The sequence below is a fragment of the Oncorhynchus clarkii genome, chromosome 4 (assembly GCF_045791955.1).
Source record: "Oncorhynchus clarkii lewisi isolate Uvic-CL-2024 chromosome 4, UVic_Ocla_1.0, whole genome shotgun sequence".
In the NCBI taxonomy this organism is placed as follows: domain Eukaryota; kingdom Metazoa; phylum Chordata; class Actinopteri; order Salmoniformes; family Salmonidae; genus Oncorhynchus; species Oncorhynchus clarkii.
Window position 1 is genome coordinate 94108415 of NC_092150.1, and position 22872 is coordinate 94131286.

The window sequence follows — 22872 nt, forward strand, 5'->3', positions numbered from 1 at the left end:
CCATTGAATCAGTTCTGGTTCCCCTGCCCATTGAATCAGTTCTGGTACCCCTGCCCATTGAATCAGTTCTGGTACCCCTGCCCATTGAATCAGTTCTGGTACCCCTGCCCATTGAATCAGTTCTGGTGCCCCTGCCCATTGAATCAGTTCTGGTGCCCCTTGTATATTGCCTCATTACTACCTGGTACTCCTACACTTCTCACCACTTTCCTTCCATTGAAAATGATTAGGAAGCGACGTTTCAAAGTGCTGCGCCACCCCCCAGTGTACATGGGTAGAACTCTTGTTCTCTGTGGCCGAAGGGAGTAAGACGTTTAAATAGGTTAACTCTCGGAAGGCTGCTTGTCCAGACGGCATCGCTAGCCAAGTCCTCAGAGCATGTGCAGACCAGCTGGCTGGAGTATGTACGGACATATTCAATCAATCCAAAAAAGTTAAGTTAACTTAACTAAATGACTATTGCCCTGTACCACTCACTTCTGTCATCATGAAGGGCTTTGAGAAGCTAGTTAAGGATCATATCACCTCCAACTTACCTGACACCCTCGACCCACTTCAATTTGCTTACCGCCCCAACAGATCCAAGGATTAAGTAATTTCCATCACACTGCACACTGCCCTATCCCATCTAGAGGAATATCTATGTAAGAATGCTGTTCATCGACTACAGCTCAGCATTTAACACCATAGTACCCTCCAAGCTCATCATGAAGCTCGGGGCCCTGGGTCTGAACCCCACCCTGTGCAACTGGGTCCAGGACTTCCTGACGGGCGGCCCCAACGTGGTAAAGGTAGGCAACAACCCCTCCGCTACGCTGATCCTCAACACTGGGGCCCCACAAGGGTGTGTGCTCAGCCCCCTCCTGCACTCCGTGTTCACCCATGAATGGGTGGCCACGTATGTCTCCAACTCAATCATCAAGTTAGTTTGCAGACGATACAACAGTGATAGGCTTGATTACCAACAATGACGAGACGGCCTACAGTGAGGAGGTGAGGGCAGTGAGAGTGTGGTGCCAGGAAAACAACCTCTCCTTCAATGACAACAAAATGAAGGAACTGATCGTGGACTTCAGGAGACAGCAGAGAGAGCACCCTGCCATCCACATCGACGGGGCTGCAGTGGAGAAGGTGAAAAGCTCCTCGGTGTGCACACCACAGACAACCTGAAATTATCCATCAACACAGACAGCGTGATGAAGAAGGCACAACACCGCCTCTTCAACCTCAGGACGCTGAATAAATTTGGCTTGTCCCCTAATACCCTCACAAACTTCAACAGATGCACCATTGAGAGCATACTGTCAAGACTGTTGTTGAAGCTGGTTGAGAGAATGCCAAGAGTGTGCAGAGCTGTCATCAAGGCAAAGGGTGGATTTTTGAAGAATCTCAAATAGAAAATATATTTTGATTTGTTTAACACTTTTTTGGTTACTACATGATTTCCTATGTGTTATTTCATAGTTTTGATGTCTTCACTATTATTCTATAGTAAAAATAAAGAAAACCCCTGGAATGAGTAGGTGTTCTCAAACCTTTCACCGGTAGTGTATATACAGTACCAGTCAATAGTTTGGAGAAATGCTGGTTAAGTGTGTTACTTCAATCTTTTGTCTTGCCCATTCACCCTCTGAATGACATTCATACATAATCCATGTCTCAAGGCTTAAACATCCTTCTTTAACCTTTCTCCTCCCCTTCATCTACACTGATTGAAGTGGATTTAACGAGTCACGTCAATAAGGGATCATAGTTTTCACCTGGATTCACCTGGTCAGTCTGCCATGGAAAGAGCAGGTGTTCTTCATGTTTTGTACACTCAGTGTATGTACTGTATTCTAGTCAAAGCTCATCCTATATACCTTGTGTTGTACACCTTTTTCTATTCATATACTGTCTATACACACATCATATTCATACTGTATATATTTATATTCCGGATTCTGACATTGCTCGTTCGGATATTTCTTAATACCTTTATTTTTTGGATGTGTGCGTATTGTGTTGTATTGTTAGACATTGAAACATAAACATTTCGCTGCACCGGCTAAATATGTGTTCTCGACCAATACAATTTGATTTGCATTGTAATGGGGCTGTGCTAAGCAACATGCGGGATCAAACACTTTAAACGTGTCCTTTGTTACGCATACCATTCTCTCTATCTGATTGGAAAGTCTGCTATTTATTCTTCCTCATTATAAAGAGAACTAACTGTACTGAGATGTCAAAAAGCTGTTGGCCTTGTGACGTCGTACGGGCTAGGTGACGTGGCACCGGGAACATTAGTAGCTACTCCTCAGCAGCACGCTCTTTACCGGGCAGCACGAGACGACTTTCTTCCCCTCAGGGCTGTACGATCGAGATAATGGCGTCAAATAACAGTCAGGTTGGAAAGTGGGAAGTCGTGAAAAAAAGCAAGAAACCGGGCACCGCCGGCAGCGGAGGGAAAAATCTCGGGGAGAAGAAAACTGGACGGAAAGCTCTGAGCGAATCCAACATGACGAGGACCGACCAGTTTCGTAAGTTTACATGGCTAGCTGCAAGAGAAGGTTACGTTAGCCACCGCCGCTAACTAGCTACCGATAAAACCACCACTTATAACTGTCGCTACAACTTAGCTAACGTTACAACTAAGCTGCTAATGTCATAATGTGTGTTTTGGAGTCCGGTTGTGTCTGCCACGTTGGCGGCTAACCTACCGGATGTTCGCTAAGCCAGTAGCTAGCATCAGCATATGGCTTAAGATAGCTAACATACGTTTGCTAATTAGCCAAACTGGAAGTTAGTTAGTTAGCTTGACTAGCCAAGTCAACTTAACGGGTTTGTCAGGTAGCCCCTCCAGCTCACTGGTTTGTTAGGTAGCCCCTCCAGCCCACTGGTTTGTCAGGTAGCCCCTCCAGCCCACTGGTTTGTCAGGTAGCCCCTCCAGCCCACTGGTTTGTCAGGTAGCCCCTCCAGCCCACTGGTTTGTCAGGTAGCCCCTCCAGCCCACTGGTTTGTCAGGCAGCCCCTCCAGCCCACTGGTTTGTCAGGTAGCCCCTCCAGCCCACTGGTTTGTTAGGTAGCCCCTCCTGCCCACTGGTTTGTCAGGTAGCCCCTCCAGCCCACTGGTTTGTCAGGCAGCCCCTCCAGCCCACTGGTTTGTCAGGCCCCTAGCCCCTCCAGCCCACTGGTTTGTCAGGTAGCCCCTCCAGCCCACTGGTTTGTCAGGTAGCCCCTCCAGCCCACTGGTTTGTCAGGTAGCCCCTCCAGCCCACTGGTTTGTCAGGTAGCCCCTCCAGCCCACTGGTTTGTCAGGTAGCCCCTCCAGCCCACTGGTTTGTTAGGTAGCCCCTCCTGCCCACTGGTTTGTCAGGTAGCCCCTCCTGCCCACTGGTTTGTCAGGCAGCCCCTCCAGCCCACTGGTTTGTCAGGTAGCCCCTCCAGCCCACTGGTTTGTCAGGCAGCCCCTCCAGCTCACTGGTTTGTCAGGCAGCCCCTCCAGCTCACTGGTTTGTCAGGCAGCCCCTCCAGCTCACTAGTTTGTCAGGCAGCCCCTCCAGCTCACTGGTTTGTCAGGCAGCCCCTCCAGCTCACTGGTTTGTCAGGCAGCCCCTCCAGCTCACTGGTTTGTCAGGCAGCCCCTCCAGCTCACTGGTTTGTCAGGCAGCCCCTCCAGCTCACTGGTTTGTCAGGCAGCCCCTCCAGCTCACTGGTTTGTCAGGCAGCCCCTCCAGCTCACTGGTTTGTCAGGCAGCCCCTCCAGCCCACTGGTTTGTCAGGCAGCCCCTCCAGCCCACTGGTTTGTCAGGTAGCCCCTCCAGCCCACTGGTTTGTCAGGCAGCCCCTCCAGCCCACTGGTTTGTCAGGCAGCCCCTCCAGCCCACTGGTTTGTCAGGTAGCCCCTCCAGCCCACTGGTTTGTCAGGTAGCCCCTCCAGCTCACTGGTTTGTCAGGCAGCCCCTCCAGCCCACTGGTTTGTTAGGTAGCCCCTCCTGCCCACTGGTTTGTTAGGTAGCCCCTCCTGCCCACTGGTTTGTCAGGTAGCCCCTCCTGCCCACTGGTTTGTCAGGTAGCCCCTCCAGCGCACGCACTGGTTTGTCAGGTAGCCCCTCCAGCGCACGCACTGGTTTGTCAGGTAGCCCCTCCAGCGCACGCAAACCAGTTTCTTATGCATTCTAAATTACCGCCCATTTGGAAAAGGAAAATGCAATAAATATTTACTGATGGAAGGCCGTGTTGCCCAACCGAGTCCTTTGAAGAATGTCTCTGGTTGTAGTAAACGTCATTGTGTGATAGACGAGATACTCTGTCTGTTCCTTCCTAACCCTCGTTTGCAGCGGCTGTTGCTAACTCAACGGCTAGGAGGTATCACTTCTGTAGTGAGTAAGAGTTCAAAGTTCTTACCATTCGCAACCAAAGCTCACGCTGATGTTGGCTTCGTTCTGTAGTTCTTATCTGAACCATTCTGATATCGGACCGTCGTCCTCGGAACAGGAGGTTAATATTTTTTTTACCTTTATTTAACCAGGCAAGTCAGTTAAGATTTTTATTTTATTTTCAATGACGGCCTAGGAACAGTGGGTTAACTGCCTGTTCAGGGGTAGAACGACAGATTTGTACCTTGTCAGCTCGGGATTTGAACTTGCAACCTTTCGGTTACTAGTCCAACGCTCTACCCACTAGGCTAACCTGCTGCCCCGCCTCGTCAAGGCTTTATATAGGAAGGGAGAGGAGGTTGTGTTTGAAAAGTTTTATAGCCCATGTCCCTTCACAGGGGCGGGCCACTGATTGAGCAGAGCCCTGTCTTATGAAAACCCAAATCTCGAATAATTTCATATTCAAACATTTAAATTGAACAACAATTCCATGTGAATCCGATAACTCTGATGTGTAGACTTTCCACTGTCGAGTTTGTCATTTTATGATTGATGAGACTGTCTCAGATGACAACCGAACTGACATCATATTCATTAAGTACCACTGCATATGTTCAGTTGGTCGGATTACCAGAATATAATTTCCCCCCACCTTCTGATGTTCCCAGAATCTCTATGTTAACCAAGGGGTTTTCAAATGTACCATCAGTAGGGTAGAGAGGAAAAAGGGGGGAAGATGTATTTATTACTGTCATAAACTAACCCCCCAGGTAACGTCATGACAGTAGGTTTACAGTACATTTTGGTTTATCAAGAGATTTACCATTCAAATAAATTCTTACCTTTCTGTGTTTTTACTACATAAGAGTCAAATTGTATTATTTTGTAATTGATGCAGTAATGCATACATGACTGTTTCAGAAAAATTGACTCTAAAACATTGAAAATGTATTGATCTTGAACTCAAAAGACGCCCAACGATTGGACAGAGCAGTAGCTGAGTTTGTCTGGCTCAAGTGACAGCCAGACCTTTGCCATGTTATCGAGTGGCGTGATACTGAACCTGGTATCAAAGTCAACATTCTGTTTTTATTTTTTACATTTTTTATTTATTTACAAGGACTTTTAGTTGAGAAATGTAGGAGCACAGTCAAAAGTATTTGAAGAAGAGTACTTTTATGATAAGAAACGACAAAGTTTATTGTTTGTGTAAACATTTTGTGTTCCATGCTCAATCAATTACAATGTACCCTTAAATATGAGTAATTTAGGTGAGACAAATGTTCAGCTGCCCCTTTAAGAGGTGGGTTGTTAGCATTGTAACGGTGGGATTGGCATGTCTGTCTGTGAGGGATGAGATTCTCCGCGTCTCTTCACTAGCAGTTGAGCAAGTGTAAAACAACCTGGCGTGTGACGATAATGTAAATAGCCAAGGAACATAAGGACAGTCACACTTTTTAGTCGACTTTCTGTAAAATTAGACCAACTTCTATGCCTGAGCTTCTAAAAATGTATCTTTCAGCACGTCACTCAGAGCGCACAGCTCCTCAGACACGGTTGCTTTGAAGGGTGGGAGATGTGGGATTCCTTGTTTGTGATTAGGTCGACGCACTGGAGACCTCTACCCTGTATCTTGACAACACTAATATATACATGGTCAAACTAAGCTTTACACTGACTGACTGGAGGGAGGCAGATCGAGGCAGCCTGAAGGAGTCTCTGCCTCATTTTGCAACATAACGCTGAAGGTCTGAGCTATAAACGTTCTCTCCATCTGTCTCTCTCTCTCCTCTCCATCTGTCTCTCTCTCTCCTCTCCGTCTGTCTCTCTCTCTCCTCTCCGTCTGTCTCTCTCTCTCCTCTCCGTCTGTCTCTCTCTCTCCTCTCCGTCTGTCTCTCTCTCTCCTCTCCGTCTGTCTCTCTCTCTCCTCTCCGTCTGTCTCTCTCCCTCCTCTCCGTCTGTCTCTCTCTCTCCTCTCCGTCTGTCTCTCTCTCTCCTCTCCGTCTGTCTCTCTCTCTCCTCTCCGTCTGTCTCTCTCTCTCCTCTCCGTCTGTCTCTCTCTCTTCTCTCTGACCTGTTGTTGCAGCTCCCCTGGTGACATCGGGGACATTGTTCGAGGCTTTTGAGAAGATGGGGAAGAAGCATAACAAGGAGCAGGTTCCTCCAGCCGAGCCCAGCAACAAGAAGCCTTCAGCGGGCAAACAGAAGGCCAAGCTTCCCCCTGCCTCTACACAGACACACAACACACACAAGAACCTGGAGGATGCATTCAAAGCTGTGAGCCACACACACACGTACACACCAGCAACTTACACACATGTCCACAACACACACACACACACACACACACACGTACACACCAGCAACTTACACACATGTCCACAACACACACACACACGTAGACACCAGCAACTTACACACATGTCCACAACACACACGTACACACCAGCAACTTAAACACATGTCCACAACACACACACACACACACACGTACACACCAGCAACTTACACACATGTCCACAACACAAGGTACACACACACACACGGAGGAGTGAGGGGCGAAAGTCGCATGAAATAATCTCACTGTTTTGCACAACATCATAAGCTTGTTTCCATACTGTTTTAGTGTCATAGTGCTCCAGTCCAGGACTCAGTCTCAGGTATAGGGTTGCTACTGGTAATTTACCAAAGTTACTGGAATCTTCAGGATAATTAACAGAAGCGATATGGCAATCTATCGTAACTTTGGTCATTTATACAAATGTATTGATATTAGAGGTCTTCATGGATCCACCTGTACCCGAGACCCGGTGACCCAAGGGGGTCCGGATCCACCTGTACCCGAGACCCGGTGACCCGAGGGGGTCTGGTTCCACCTGTATCCAGAATTCTAAATAATGTTCTGGGTTGGATCTGATATGATTTTCACGGGTCTTGGTTCTGTGTCATTTTAACTGACTTGTCTGAAGGGCCCGTACAGATCCGAACCCGACTGCTGCAGTAGACAGAGAGAGAGATTTGTATTTATGCTGCTGCTCTTGCTTTTCACCAGAGCGGAGCGTGTATCTTGTTGTTGGCCAGTCAGAAGTCAAGTGGCAATAGGCTACAGTCATAAAGCCTCCCTCCATGTGTGGCGAAAGTTAGGAGATATCTGATCAATGGAATTAAAAGGAGAAGGATAGGCCACAACGACCAAGAGCCAACAGGTCGGCTGCAACGTGATATTCTGAATGGAGTTGTTGGAATTGTTAAGTGTAGGATGAGAAAGCACATGCAGCCTCAATTAGCCTAGCTATCTAACGCTAGCTAGCTTAACTCGTTTCTCCCAGGTTAATGCATTCAACAAAGGTACTACATAATCATATATGATAAGTAACCTATTAGTCTACTATAGCGCTAGAGAACTTGGTGTCTCCCTCCTCACCGTGTCAGTATGGCCCCTCCCACGCCTTCTAGAGCACCACCCCTCTCCCTCCTCACTGTGTCAGTATGGCCCCTCCCACGCCTTCTAGAGCACCACCCCTCTCCCTCCTCACCGTGTCAGTATGGCCCCTCCCACGCCTTCTAGAGCACCACCCCTCTCCCTCCTCACGGTGTCAGTATGGCCCCTCCCACGCCTTCTAGAGCACCACCCCTCTCCCTCCTCACGGTGTCAGTATGGCCCCTCCCACGCCTTCTAGAGCACCACCCCTCTCCCTCCTCACCGTGTCAGTATGGCCCCTCCCACGCCTTCTAGAGCACCACCCCTCTCCCTCCTCACCGTGTCAGTATGGCCCCTCCCACGCCTTCTAGAGCACCACCCCTCTCCCTCCTCACCGTGTGAAGGATATTTCATGTTGAAACCCTCATTCGTATTAAACACTAATGGTACTCAATAAGTTGATGGTTGATATTTTAAGGTAATCGTTTACATCTTTGTCATTCTATATATTTTTTTATTTTAAAATCATCTTATGTAATGATTTCATATTTTCCGTGAGCTAAGGCTACAGAGAGGGCTGGAGAATTAGACGCCTGTGATAGTCCCAACACGGCCACTAGATGTCTGGTAAAGTCCTTGAAAGATAACAATGTTCTTTCTGGTAGTTTATTGGTCAACTTTTCCAGTAATATTCCCTCCCTTTTGCAAACCTACTCGGGTCCGGATTTTCACCAGTCGTGACTTGACTTGGAACCTCATCAGTAGTGACTGTTGCCAGAAAGTGTCTCACTTGAATCCTTCAACATGCTAGATATAACAGCATATTTTACATGGTTATTGTGGTAGCTGCTAGCCTTACTATTTTGGTAGACTGTACATCACGAAATGTAGCTTCAGAGAACATTAGACCTCATTCAATTGACTGCGTCTTTCTTAACTGTTCCAGATGGATGTGGGTTAGGTTGTATTATCTATGGTACTTCCTGTTCTGTTCCAGATGGATGTGGGTTAGGTTGTATTATCTATGGTACTTCCTGTTCTGTTCCAGATGGACGTGGGTTAGGTTGTATTATCTATGGTACTTCCTGTTCTGTTCCAGATGGATGTGGGTTAGGTAGTATTATCTATGGTACTTCCTGTTCTGTTCCAGATGGATGTGGGTTAGGTAGTATTATCTATGGTACTTCCTGTTCTGTTCCAGATGGATGTGGGTTAGGTAGTATTATCTATGGTACTTCCTGTTCTGTTCCAGATGAACGTGGGTTAGGTTGTATTATCTATGGTACTTCCTGTTCTGTTCCAGATGAACGTGGGTTAGGTTGTATTATCTATGGTACTTCCTGTTCTGTTCCAGATGGATGTGGGTTAGGTTGTATTATCTATGGTACTTCCTGTTCTGTTCCAGATGGACGTGGGGGAGCTGAAGCAGCAGTTGGACCGGAGCCAGACTCTGTTCCCTGACAACCCGTCAGTCTGGGTCAAAGACCTGGCAGGATACCTCAACCACGCCCTGGCTGCTCCAGAGACTGAACCCACCCTCAGCAGCTACACACACGGTCAGTAACATAACCACAACCAAAACCAGGGCTCTAAATTTGAAGAAATTCATTGGAACACTAGTGGTCTGTTAGGAGCACCACATGAAATCTAAGAGCACCAGAAAATATAATTTCTTGAAATCAATTGAAATGCAGCTTATATTGGGCCTATATAGTCCGGGTAGTCCGGGTTAGATATATATATATATATATATATATAATTATTTTTTTTACCTTTATTTAACTAGGCAAGTCAGTTAAGGATAAATTCTTATTTACAATGATGGCCTAACCCGGACTACGCTGGGCCAATTGTGCGCCGCCCTATGGGACTCCCAATCACGGCTGGTTGTGATACCGCCTGGAATGGAACCAGGGTCTGTAGTGACGCCTCTAGGAAGCAGTGTCTCAGACCACTGCGCCACTCCAGAGCTCTTGTGAAGCATATGTTGTGCCCTAGAAACTAATATGTAACACAAATACATTTGTTTATTATAAAAAGCTAAAACGTTATGAATACCTCTCATTAAAATGTGTCATTTGTGGAATAGTAGGTTTCTACATTGTGTAAAAACACTATTTTACTATTGAGATGCATTTCATAACCACTAAAATGTTTTTAGAGACTTATCTTGCATTTCATTGAAAATTGTACACTGTCATTCATTGATCTCCTGAAAAGTTATCCCTTTTTTAATGTGCCCCCTAATGGTTGGATATACTGGTGAAGTTACCATGTTGTTAGCTAGCTAGCCAAATAGGTAACATATAGGAACAAAGTGTAAACAAATTGTCGATGCATGAGTAGTTTAGACTGGCCCATGACATGGTTTCTGAATGTAAAATACGCTGCCGGTGATTCGCTGTAGGAAGATTAAAAATGCTGCTCTGGTCAAATCAAATCAAATGTTATTTGTCACATACACATGGTTAGCAGATGTTAATGCGAGTGTAGCGAAATGCTTGTGCTTCTAGTTCCGACAATGCAGTAATAACCAACGAGTAATCTAGCTAACAATTCCAAAACTACTACCTTATAGACACAAGTGTAAGGGGATAAAGAATATGTACATAAAGATATATGAATGAGTGATGGTACAGAGCGGCATAGGCAAGATACAGTAGATGGTATTGAGTGCAGTATATACATATGAGATGAGTATGTAAACAAAGTGGCATAGTTAAAGTGGCTAGTGATACATGTATTACATAAAGATGCAGTAGATGATATAGAGTACAGTATATACGTAAACATATGAGAAATAATGTAGGGTATGTAAACATTATATTAAGTAGCATTGTTTAAAGTGACTAGTGATATATTTTACATCAATTCCCATCAATTCCCATTATTAAAGTGGCTGGAGTTGAGTCAGTGTGTTGGCAGCAGCCACTCGATGTTAGTGGTGGCTGTTTAACAGTCTGATGGCTTTGAGATAGAAGCTGTTTTTCAGTCTCTCTGTCCCAGCTTTGATGCACCTGTACTGACCTCGCCTTCTGGATGAAAGCGGGCTGAACAGGCAGTGGCTCGGGTGGTTGTTGTCCTTGATGATCTTTATGGCCTTCCTGTGACATCGGGTGGTGTAGGTGTCCTGGAGGGCAGGTAGTTTGCCCCTGGTGATGCGTTGTGCAGACCTCACTACCCACTACCCCTTCTGGATGAAAGCGGGGTGAACAGGCAGTGGCTCGGGTGGTTGTTGTCCTTGATGATCTTTATGGCCTTCCTGTGACATCGGGTGGTGTAGGTGTCCTGGAGGGCAGGTAGTTTGCCCCTGGTGATGCGTTGTGCAGACCTCACTACCCTCTGGAGAGCCTTAAGGTTGTGGGCGGAGCAGTTGCCGTACCAGGCGGTGATACAGCCCGACAGGATGCTCTTGATTGTGCATCTGTAGAAGTTTGTGAGTGCTTTTGGTGACAAGCCAAATTTCTTCAGCCTCCTGAGGTTGAAGAGGCGCTGCTGCGCCTTCTTCACAATGCTGTCTGTGCGGGTGGACCAATTCAGTTTGTCTGTGATGTGTACGCCGAGGAACTTAAAACTTGCTACCCTCTCCACTACTGTCCCATCGATGTGGATAGGGGGGTGTTCCCTCTGCTGTTTCTTGAAGTCCACAATCATCTCCTTAGTTTTGTTGACGTAGGCCGTCTCGTCGTTGTTGGCAATCAAGCCTACCACTGTTGTGTCGTCCGCAAACTTGATGATTGAGTTGGAGGTGTGGGTGAACAGGGAGTACAGGAGAGGGCTCAGAACGCACCCTTGTGGGGCCCCAGTGTTGAGGATCAGCGGGGTGGAGATGTTGTTACCTACCCTCACCACCTGGGGGCGGCCCGTCAGGAAGTCCAGTACCCAGTTGCACTGGGCGGGGTCGAGACCCAGGGTCTCGAGCTTGATGACGAGTTTGGAGGGTACTATGGTGTTAAATGCTGAGCTGTAGTCGATGAACAGCATTCTCATATAGGTATTCCTCTTGTCCAGATGGGTTAGGGCAGTGTGGTTGAGATTGCATCGTCTGTGGACCTATTTGGGCGGTAAGCAAATTGTAGTGGGTCTAGCGTGTCAGGTAGGGTGGAGGTGATATGGTCCTTGACTAGTCTCTCAAAGCACTTCATGATGACGGAAGTGACGGAAGAGTGCTACGGGGGCGGTAGTCGTTTAGCTCAGTTACCTTAGCTTTCTTGGGAACAGGAACAGTGGGAACAGCAGACTGGGATAAGGATTGATTGAATATGTCTGTAAACACACCAGCCAGATGGTCTGTGCATGCTCTGAGGGCGTGGCTGGGGATGCCGTCTGGGCCTGCAGCCTTGCGAGGGTTAACACGTTTAAATGTTTTCCTCGGCTGCAGTGAAGGAGAGTCCGCATGTTTTGGTTGCGGGCCGTGTCAGTGGCACTGTATTGTCCTCAAAGCGGGCAAAAAAGTTATTTAGTCTGCCTGGGAGCAAGACATCCTGGTCCGTGACGGGCTGGTTTTCTTTTTGTAATCTGTGATTGACTGTAGACCCTGCCACATACCTCTTGTGTCTGAGTCGTTGAATTGCGATTCTACTTTGTCTCTATACTGACGCTTCGCTTGTTTGATTGCCTTGCGGAGGGAATAGCTACACTGTTTGTTATCGGTCATGTTTCCGGTCACCTTGCCCTGATTAAAAGCAGTGGTTCACGCTTTCAGTTTCATGCGAATGCTGCCATCAATCCACGGTTTCTGGTTTGGCAATGTTTTAATCGTTGCTATGGGAACGACATATTCAAGGCACGTTCTAATGAACTCGCTCACCGAATCAGCGTATTCGTCAATGTTGTTGTTTGACGCAATACGAAACATATCCCAGTCCACGTGATGGAAGCAGTCTTGGAGCGTGGAATCAGATTGGTCGGACCAGCGTTGGACAGACCTCAGCGTGGGAGCTTCTTGTTTTAGCTTCTGTCTGTAGGCAGGGAGCAACAAAATGGAGTTGTGGTCATCTTTTCCGAAAGGAGGGCGTGGGAGGGCCTTAAATGCTTCGCGGAAGTTAGAATAGCAATGATCCAAGGTTTTACCAGCCCTGGTTGCAAAATCGATATGCTGATACAATTTAGGGAGTCTTGTTTTCAGATTAGCCTTGTTAAAATCCCCAGCTACAATGAATGCAGCCTCAGGATATGTGGATTCCAGTTTGCAAAGAGTCAAATAAAGTTAGTTCAGAGCCATCGATGTGTCTGCTTGGGGGGGGAATATATACGGCTGTGATTATAATCGAAGAGAATTCCCTTGGTAGATAATGCGGTCGACATTTGATTGTGAGGAATTCTAAATCAGGTGAACAGAAGGACTTGAGTTCCTGTATGTTGTTGTGACCACACCACTTCTCGTTAACCATAAAGCATACGCCCCCGCCCCTCTTCTTACTAGAAAGATGTTTGTTTCTGTCGGCGCGATGCGTGGAGAAACCAGCTGGCTGCACCGACTCCGATAGCGTCTCGAGTGAGCCATGTTTCCATGAAGCAAAGAACGTTACAGTCTCTGATGTCCCTCTGGAATGCTACCCTTGCTCGGATTTCATCAACCTTGTTGTCAAGAGACTGGACATTGGCGTGAAGTATGCTAGGGAGTGGTGCGCGATGTGCCCGTCTCCGGAGTCTGACCAGAAGACTGCTTCGTTTCCCTCTTTTACGAAGTCGTTGTTTTGGGTCGCCGGCTCGGATCCATTCCGTTGTCCTGGGTGAAAGGCAGAACACAGGATCCACTTCAGGAAAGTCATATTCTTGGTCGTACTGATGGTGAGTTGACGCTGCTCTTATATTCAGTAGTTCTTCCCGACTGTATGTAATGAAACCTAAGATTACCTGGGGTACCAATGTAAGAAATAACTGCATAGTTTCCTAGGAACGCGAAGCGAGGCGGCCATCTTTGTCGGCGCCGGAAGTACACTTGGGTCTTTAGACCCGATTTGGCTAGAAGCTGTGTTAATGGTCCAACCCATGATGCTAAAGAATCTGCACTGCCGTGTTTCTCTGAGACAACGGTACAGCGAAGTCTAATCATTACTACAATCTGGGAGATTGTTTTTCCTTGTCGCACAGTTCTCCCAAAATAAAATGTATGGTCGCACAGCAAAATATCTCGTGCATATGCGACCAAATTGGCTGGGCTGGGTTCCATCCCTGAAGGGGTCTCCCCTTTCCCGGGAGAAAAAAGCTGATCTCGACCTAACCAACCAGCCATGGATGTACGTCACTGGCCTTGGAAGTCGAAGGTGTTCTCTGACAACGGGTGTCTCCATGGTGATGTTGAGCCCGGAACTGACACAGAACAGAAACAGCTTTGCCGCCCTGGATCCAGAGGTACCTGCGTCTTCGTCCTCGATTCTGTCTCCCTCTCTTGTGGCTTCTACCTCGGGTTCAGATCCTCAGAGCTCCCAGCCTCATCAGACCGTGAAGCTGCCTGAGAGACCAGCCCTTTCAACATCACCAGCTGTCATCATAGGCAGCTCTATGGTGAGAAAGATCTCGGTCCCCAAGGCAAAAACGCTGTGCTACACAGGAGCTCAAGTACAGGACATAACAAGGCTGCTTCCGACTGTTCTAACTAGAGGTTGACCGATTTAATCGGAATGGCCGATTTTAATTAGGGCCGATTTCAAGTTTTCATAACAATCGGAAGTCGGTATTTTTGGACACCGATTTGGCCAATTTTTTTACACCTTTATTTAATCTTTATTTAACTAGGCAAGTCAGTTAAGAACAGATTCTTATTTTCAATGACAGCCTAGGAACAGTGGGGTTATCTGCCTTGTTCAGGGGCAGAACGACAGATTTTCACATTGTCAGTTCGGGGATCCAATCTTGCAACCTTACAGTTAACTAGTCCTACGCTATAACCACCTGCCTCTCGTTGCACTCCACGAGGAGACTGCCTGTTACGTAAATGCAGTAAGAAGCCAAGGTAAGTTGCTAGCTAGCATTAAACTACTTATAAAAAACAATCATAATCACTAGTTAACTACACATGGTTGATATTACTAGTTTATCTAGCGTGTCCTGCGTTGCATATAATCTGACTGAGCATACAAGCATACATGTATATGACTGAGCGGTGGTAGGCACCAGCAGGCTCGTAAGCATTCATTCAAACAGCACTTTAGTGCGTTTTGCCAGCAGCTCTTGGTTGTGCGTCAAGCATTGCGCTGTTTGACTTCAAGCCTATCAACTCCCGAGATGAGGCTGGTGTAACCGATGTCAAATGGCTAGCTAGTTAGCGGGGTGCGTGCTAATAGCGTTTCAAATAGCTGCTCAATGGGTAACGCTGCTTCGATGTGGTGGCTGTTGTCGTTGTGTTCCTGGTTCGAGCCCAGGTAGGAGCAAGGAGAGGTACGGAAGCTATACTGTTACTGACAATACTAAAGCGCCTATAAGAACATCCAAGGTCAAAGTCAAAGGTTAATGAAATACAAATGGTATAGAGGGAAATAGTCCTATAATTCCTATAATAACTACAACCTAAAACTTCTTACCTGGGAATATTGAAGACTCGTTAAAAGGAACCACCATATGTTCTCACGTTCTGAGCAAGGAACTGAAACATTAGCTTTCTTACATAGCACATATTGCACTTTTACTTTCTTCTCCAACACTTTGTTTTTGCATTATTTAAACCAAATTGAACATGTTTCATTATTGATTTTATTGATGTATTATATTCAGTTAAAATAAGTGCTCATTCAGTATTGTGGTAATTGTCATTATTACAAATAAATGTAAAAAATCGGGTGATTAATCCGTATCGGCTTTTTTGATCCTCCAATAATCGGTATCAGTGTTGAAAAATCAGTCGGTCGACCTCTAGTTCTAACACAGATGCCAGGAGCTGACACTGTTGAAGTCCATGTGGGGGTCAAACGACATAAGGAGGGCTAGCTCGGAACATCTGAAAATGGATTTCAAAGAACTGATTTTAGCATTGACTGCCAATAATTTCAGGTCCAGTACCATTGTTGGGCTGCGGATGTGAAAGATTCAGCAGAATGCTGGAATTACACATCTGGCTAAAAGATTGTAGCTCTGCTGGAGTCAATTTTATTGATAACTTTGACACTTCTGGTAACAGAAAATACTCTACAGGAATGACGGAGTCCATCCAAATCATCTTGGCTCCTGGACTCTGTCCACGCATTTCAAGGCTGCGTTGAGACAATTTATCAGACTAATCAATGACCCAATATTAATCTCTACCATTGTGACAATGAGTCGTCATAATGCTGCATCAAATGTACATGTTCTTAAGGGCATTGGCAAACACAATGTAAGTCATTTATCCCTAATTGTACCGAATACATCTGTTTATCCTACAGCTACTGTAAGCAGTAATCATCAGCCTATGAACCAGAGTTACACTGTTAGCACTGAGGCAGTGTGCCTCTAAGCTTCCCAGTAAAGCATTAAAAACATTTGAGAAACCCAGAAAAGTGCTAAAAATGTCCCATATTAACATGTAGCCTGAGAAACCAGGTCCATGAAGTCATTAACTTGCTTGAAACGGATGACATTCAAATTCTATCTCTGAAACTCACTTAGATAATACGTTTGCTACAGTGGTAGCAATACAAGGTTATAACATTTACAGAAACGATTAGAGAGGATCTCATGTTAAATACTGTTGAAGTAATATGGCTACAGGTTCATCTGCCTCACCTAAAGCCCATTCTGGTGGGAAGCTGTAGACCACCAAGTGTTAACAGTCACTATCTGGATAATATGTGTAGAATGCTTGATAATGTATGTGATATCAATAGAGGTCTATTTTCTGGGTGACTTAAAGATTGACTGGCTTTCATCAAGCTGCCCACTCGAGAGAGCTTCAAACTCCAACTAGTGCCTGCAACCTGGTTCAGGTTGTCAGTCAACCTACCAGGGTAGTTACAAACAGCACAGGAATGAAATCATCAACATATATTGATCACATCTTTACTAATGCTGCAGATATTTGTTTGAAAGCAGTATCCAAATCCATAGGATGTATAGTGTATAAGAGGTCATACAATACGTTTTGTAGTGATTCATATGTTGATGATGTAAAGAATATCTGTTGGTCCGTGGTGTGTAATGAGGAGCAACCAGATGCTGTTGGTCCGTGGTGTGTAATGAGGAGCAACCAGACGCTGTTGGTCTGTGGTGTGTAATGAGGAGCAACCAGATGCTGCTGGTCTGTGGTGTGTAATGAGGAGAAACCAGACGCTGTTGGTCCATGGTGTGTAATGAGGAGAAACCAGACGCTGTTGGTCTGTGGTGTGTAATGAGGAGAAACCAGACGCTGCTGGTCTGTGGTGTGTAATGAGGAGAAACCAGACGCTGCACTAGACACATTAAGAAATTGACAAACTGTTAAAACTGTTAAATCCCTGTAGATTGATGAGGAATTGAACAATAGTTGGCTGTACAACTGAGGAAAAAGTTATGGCAGCCCAGCAAATTGAGAAATCATGTGACTAAACTAAATACATTATTTAAAGAATGATCGTAAAAAGCTTTGGGGCACCTCAAATGACATTTTGGGGGGAAAATCAACTTGGCTCCATTCGTTGAATCAGATGGCTCATTCATCACAAAGACCTGAACTACTTGAATGATTTCTTTCTTTGGCATGATAAGCAAACGTAGGGATAACATGGATAACAGGGATAACAACAAACGCTGACACTACACATCCAAGTATATCGGACCAAATTATGAAAGACAAAGAATTGTACTTTCGAATTCCGTAAAGTCAGTGTGGAAGAGGTGAAAAAAGTATTGTTGTTTATCAACAATGACAAGCCACCGGGGTCTGACAATCTGGATGAAAAATTACTGCGGATAAAAGCAGACGATTTTTGACCAGATACAATGCTATTTCACAGTAAACAAATTGACAACAGACTTTCAGCATGCTGATAGGGAAGGGCATTCAACAGGCACAGCACTTACACAAATGACTGATGATTGGCTGAGAGGAATTGATGATGAAATGATTGTGGGGGCTGTCTTGTTAGACTTCAGTGCAGCTTTTGACATTATCGATCATATTCTGCTGCTGGAATAACATATCTGTTATGGCTTTAGACCCCCTGTTATAATGTGGATAAAGAGTTACCTGTCTAACAGAACACAGAGGGTGTTCTTTAATGGAAGCATCTCAAATATAATCCAGGTAGAATCAGGAATTCCCCAGGGCAGCTGTTTAGGCCCTTTTTTCAATCTTCACTAACGACATGCCACTGGCTTTGAGTAAAGCCAGAGTGTCCATGCATGCAGATGACTCAACACTATACACGTCAGCTACTACAGAGACTGAAATGACTGCAACACTCAACAAAGAGCTGCAGTTAGTTTCAGAGTGGGTGGCAAGGAAAAATTTGCACATGCTGTATGCTCATTTGCACAGGCTGTCTATAGATTTTTCTATCATTGACTATGTTTGTTTATTCCATGTGTAACTCTGTGTCGCACTGCTTTGCTTTATCTTGGCCAGGTCGCAGTTGTAAATGAGAACTTGTTCTCAGCTAGCCTACCTGGTTAAATAAAGGTGTTCTCAGCTAGCCTACCTGGTTAAATAAAGGTGTTCTCAGCTAGCCTACCTGGTTAAATAAAGGTGTTCTCAGCTAGCCTACTTGGTTAAATAAAGGTGTTCTCAGCTAGCCTACCTGGTTAAATAAAGGTGTTCTCAGCTAGCCTACCTGGTAAAATAAAGGTGTTCTCAGCTAGCCTAACTGGTTAAATAAAGGCGAAATAAAAAAAAATAGGTTAGGCCTAAATATTTCTAAAAGTAAAAGCATTGTATTTGGAACAAAACACTCACTAAACCCTAAACCTCAACTAAATCTTGTAATAAATGTGGAAATTGAGCGAGTTGAGATGACTAAACTGCTTGGAGTAACACTAGATTGTAAACTGTCATGGTCAAAAAGTATTAATGCAGTAGTAGCTAAGATGGGGAGAAGTCTGTCTTTCTAATAAAGCACTAGTTTCTACCTTCTTAACAACACTATCAACAAGGCAGGTCCTACAGGCCCTAGTTTCTACCTTCTTAACAACACTATCAACAAGGCAGGTCCTACAGGCCCTAGTTTCTACCTTCTTAACAACACTATCAACAAGGCAGGTTCTACAGGCCCTAGTTTCTACCTTCTTAACAACACTATCAACAAGGCAGGTCCTAGTTTCTACCTTCTTAACAACACTATCAACAAGGCAGGTCCTAGTTTCTACCTTCTTAACAACACTATCAACAAGGCAGGTCCTAGTTTCTACCTTCTTAACAACACTATCAACAAGGCAGGTCCTACAGGCCCTAGTTTCTACCTTCTTAACAACACTATCAACCAGGCAGGTCCTACAGGCCCTAGTTTCTACCTTCTTAACAACACTATCAACAAGACAGGTCCTACAGGCCCTAGTTTCTACCTTCTTAACAGCACTATCAACAAGGCAGGTCCTACAGGCTCTAGTTTCTACCTTAACAACACTATCAACAAGGCAGATCCTACAGGCCCTAGTTTTGTCTGACCTGGACTACTGTTCAGTCGTGTGGTCAGGTTCCACAAAAAGTTACAAATGGCTCAGAAAATTACAAATGGCTCAGAACAGGGAAACACGGCTGGCCCTTGGATGTACACAGATCTAATATTAATAATATGCATGTCAATCATTCCTGTCTCAAAATGGAGGAGAGAATGACTTTATCACTACTTTTATTGATGAGAAGTGTTGTTGAATGCACCGAGCTGTCTGTCTAAACTACTGGCACACAGCTTGGACACCATGCATACCCCACAAGACATGCCACCAGAGGTCTCTTCACAGTCCCCAAGTCCAGAACAGACTATGGGAGGCACAGTCCTACATGGAACTCTCTTCCACATCAAGTAACTGATGCAAGCAGTAAAATGAGATTTTAAAAAACAGATGATCTGGAACAGCTGGGACTGTGAAGCAACACAAACTTTGGCACAGATGCACGCGTGCGGACATACACATGGATTTAGTAATTTAGTACAGTAGAGGTGGAGTAGGGGCCTGAGGGCACACAATGTGTTGGGATATCTGTGAATGTATTGTAATGTTTTTAAAATGGTATAAACTGACTTAATTTTGCTGGATCCCAGGAAGAGTAGCCAAATAGATCAAATCAAATGTATTTGCCCCATACACATGGTTAGCAGATGTTAATGCGAGTGTAGCGAAATGCTTGTGCTTCTAGTTCCGACAATGCAGTAATAACCGAGTAATTTAACTTAAAAATTCCCAAACTACTACCTTATACACACAAGTGTAAAGGGATAAAGAATATGTACATAAAGATATATGAATGAGTGATGGCACAGAACGGCATAGGCAAGATGCAGTTGATGGTATCGAGTACAGTATATACATATGAAGTGGCATAGTTTAAAGTGGCTAGTGATACATGTATTACATAAAGATGCACTAGATGATATAGAGTACAGTATATACAGTGGGGCAAGAAAGTATTTAGTCAGCCACCAATTGTGCAAGTTCTCCCACTTAAAAAGATGAGAGGCCTGTAATTTTCATCATAGGTACACTTCAACTATGACAGACAAAATGAGAGAAAAAATCCAGAAAATCACATTTGTAGGATTTTTCATGAATTTATTTGCAAATTATGTTGGAATATAAGTATTCGGGTCCGGATATTGTAGCCCAGGAGTGGGCTTCGGTGGTAGCACAGGAGCCCTGGCCGGGCTAGCTTCAGGCTAATTGGTGCTTGCTCCGGGATGAAAACGCTAGCCAGGAGTGGTCACCCGGGATTGCGGTTGGAGAGAAATAGGTCCGTTATGCTCTGGTTTGAGTCACGTTGTTCGAACTGGTGAGCGCTTTCCGAGCTAAAGGTTAGCTGATGACCGCTAGCAATGGTTTGCTAACTGATAGCTGGTAGGTAGTTAGCTGGCTAGCTTCAGTTGAGGGATTCCAGATCCGAAGTAAATATATATACTTTAGAAAAAACAGATCCGGGCCACATTGGGTGAGGCGGGTTGCAGGAGAGGATTTAGAAGTTGAGGTTTAGGAAAATATTTTTAAAAGATGTGTGAAGAAAAATATGTAAAAATATACAAGGGACACGACAAAGACGTCTGACTGCTACGCCAACTTGGAAATGAGTACATTGACTCTGTACTGGTACCCCCTGTGTGTGTTATTACCCCGGTACCCCTTGTGTGTGTTGTTTCCCCGGGTAACCCCTTGTGTGTGTTGTTTCCCCGGGTAACCCCTTGTGTGTGTTGTTTCCCCGGGTAACCCCCTGTGTGTGTTGTTTCCCCGGGTAACCCCCTGTGTGTGTTTTTACAGGAGTGTAATTCTCTCTGGGCCTGTAAGTAAGGGCCTGTAAGTAAGCATTTCACCTGTTGTTGACGAGGCATGTGACATACAATTTTCTTTTGATTTTACAACAACCACAACTCAACCTCTAAGTGGTCGACAGTCCCGTTCTAACCATTTAGTACCATTCTAATCCTTCTCACTCCTCTCTGTCTTAGATTACCCATACTGCCTTGCGGGGAAGGAGCTGAGGGGCGTGGTCAAAGCTTTAATTGGTCGCTGCAACGAGAGTCTACAGGACTTCTATGACCACTGTGTTTACACCATGCTGAGAGAACTGGACAAACAGACAGGTGAGAGAACTGGACAGGTGAGAGAACTGGACAAACGGACAGGTGAGAGAACTGGACAAACGGACAGGTGAGAGAACTGGTCAAACGGACAGGTGAGAGAACTGGACAAACGGACAGGTGAGAGAACTGGACAAACGGACAGGTGAGAGAACTGGTCAAACGGACAGGTGAGAGAACTGGTCAAACGGACAGGTGAGAGAACTGGTCAAACGGACAGGTGAGAGAACTGGTCAAACGGACAGGTGAGAGAACTGGTCAAACGGACAGGTGAGAGAACTGGACAAACGGACAGGTGAGAGAACTGGACAAACCTTTCGAACGGAAACGCAAAATGGGGATCCTGCATACTTGCTTTAAGTTTATTGCTAGACAATTTGTGCTACATAACACCACAGGATCACCATTTTGTGTAGCTATATTTAGTTGTAGTGTTGCGTACTGGGTAGGGTTTAGAGGTCGACCGATTATGATTTTTCAACGCCGATACCGATTATTGGAGGACAAAAAAAGCTGATACCGGTTAATCGGCCGATTTTTATATTATTTTATATCTTATCTATCTTTATCTATCTATCTATCTTCCATAGATATGTGTTCATTCAGTATTGTTGCAATTGTCATTATTACAAAAATGTGTGTATTACATTTTTGTAATAATGACAATTGCAACAATACTGAATGAACAATGAACACTATTTTAACTTAATATCATACATAAATAAAATCAATTTAGTCTCAAATAACATGAATGATGAAAACAAACTGTAATTTCTATATGCAGGAAATCCTATTTTAATAATGGACATGGTAAGAATTGACGACCAAAGTGCGAGTCATAATTCCCATGACACCTTCTCGCAAAATCTGAAAAGCGCTTCCTTCATTCATTTATTCCATAGGATATTTTTAGATTCACTTAAAATAAGGTCTGTTTCGTGTAGGCTTACACCACCTTGCCAATTTTATAACTGTGTAGATATCCATAGGACAAGGTAACTCTGATCAATATTGGCTAAATATAAGCAAATATATTTTATTGTAGAGTGGATTTATGAAAATATGTTGACAAACGTTACCTTAATAAATGTTACCTTAATATATGTTACCTTAATATATGTTACCTTAATATATGTTACCTTAATATATGTTACCTTAATATATGTTACCTTAATATATGTTACCTTAATATATGTTACCTTATCCTAGTGAGATTTACACGGGTATCAAAACACAGAGGCGGTTTAAACCTGCACCCTAACCTGCACCCTAACCCGCACCCTAACCTGCACGAAACACAGACCTTATTGGAAGTAGATCAAGACATTCTCTATGGAAGACATGAACAGAGGCAGTTTAAGCCTGCACCCTAACCTGCACGAAACACAGACCTTATTTGAAGTAGATCAAGACA

The 22872-nt window shown here is 44.8% G+C and overlaps 1 protein-coding gene across 1 annotated transcript in view; it reads left to right on the forward strand.

Moving 5' to 3' along the window:
- Positions 1-2281: 2281 nt before the first annotated feature.
- Positions 2282-22872, forward strand: part of LOC139407447 (transmembrane protein 214) — a 50627-nt gene continuing 30036 nt past the window's right edge. The window contains exons 1-4 of the mRNA XM_071151243.1: positions 2282-2522; positions 6448-6638; positions 9188-9338; positions 21327-21461. Coding sequence (XP_071007344.1) covers positions 2369-2522; positions 6448-6638; positions 9188-9338; positions 21327-21461 — 631 coding nt within the window. The 5' untranslated portion in view covers positions 2282-2368. The remainder of the gene's footprint in view (positions 2523-6447; positions 6639-9187; positions 9339-21326; positions 21462-22872) is intronic.